The following is a 562-nucleotide window of genomic DNA, read 5'->3' on the forward strand; positions in this document are numbered from 1 at the left end:
GCCTATGACCGCTACGTGGCCATCTGCAAGCCCCTACATTACACCATCATCATGAACAGACAGAGGTGTAACAGGATCCTCATAGCTTGTTGTGCTGGGGGATTTATTCATTCTGCCAGTCAGTTCCTTCTCACCATCTTTTTACCGTTCTGTGGCCCCAATGTGATAGATCACTATTTCTGCGATGTGTATCCTTTGCTGAAATTAGCTTGCACCGACACATACAGAATTGGTCTCCTGGTCATTGTCAATTCAGGTCTGATTGCTTTGGTGACTTTTGTGATTTTGGTGGTGTCTTATTTTCTGATATTATACACCATCAGGGCTTACCCTGCAGAAAGCCGTACCAAAGCTCTTTCCACTTGCAGTTCTCACCTCACAGTTGTGGTCCTCTTTTTTGTACCTGCCCTCTTCATTTACATCAGACCAGCTACAACTTTTCCAGAAGATAAAGTGTTTGCTCTTTTCTACACCATCATTGCTCCCATGTTTAACCCTCTAATCTACACACTCAGAAACATGGAGATGAAGAATGCTTTGAGGAAAGTGTGGTGTCAGAAAC

The 562-nt window shown here is 43.8% G+C and overlaps 1 protein-coding gene across 1 annotated transcript; it reads left to right on the top strand.

Moving 5' to 3' along the window:
• Positions 1-3: 3 nt before the first annotated feature.
• On the top strand, positions 4-553 carry LOC107196619 (olfactory receptor 4P4-like; the record flags this gene model as incomplete). Its single annotated transcript, XM_015599422.1, has 1 exon — positions 4-553. A coding segment is annotated over one exon (550 nt), but the record flags the coding sequence as incomplete, so codon positions are not given.
• Positions 554-562: the final 9 nt, after the last annotated feature.

This window comes from Pteropus alecto, unplaced genomic scaffold (genome assembly GCF_000325575.1).
Source record: "Pteropus alecto unplaced genomic scaffold, ASM32557v1 C17625304, whole genome shotgun sequence".
Lineage (NCBI taxonomy): Eukaryota > Metazoa > Chordata > Mammalia > Chiroptera > Pteropodidae > Pteropus > Pteropus alecto.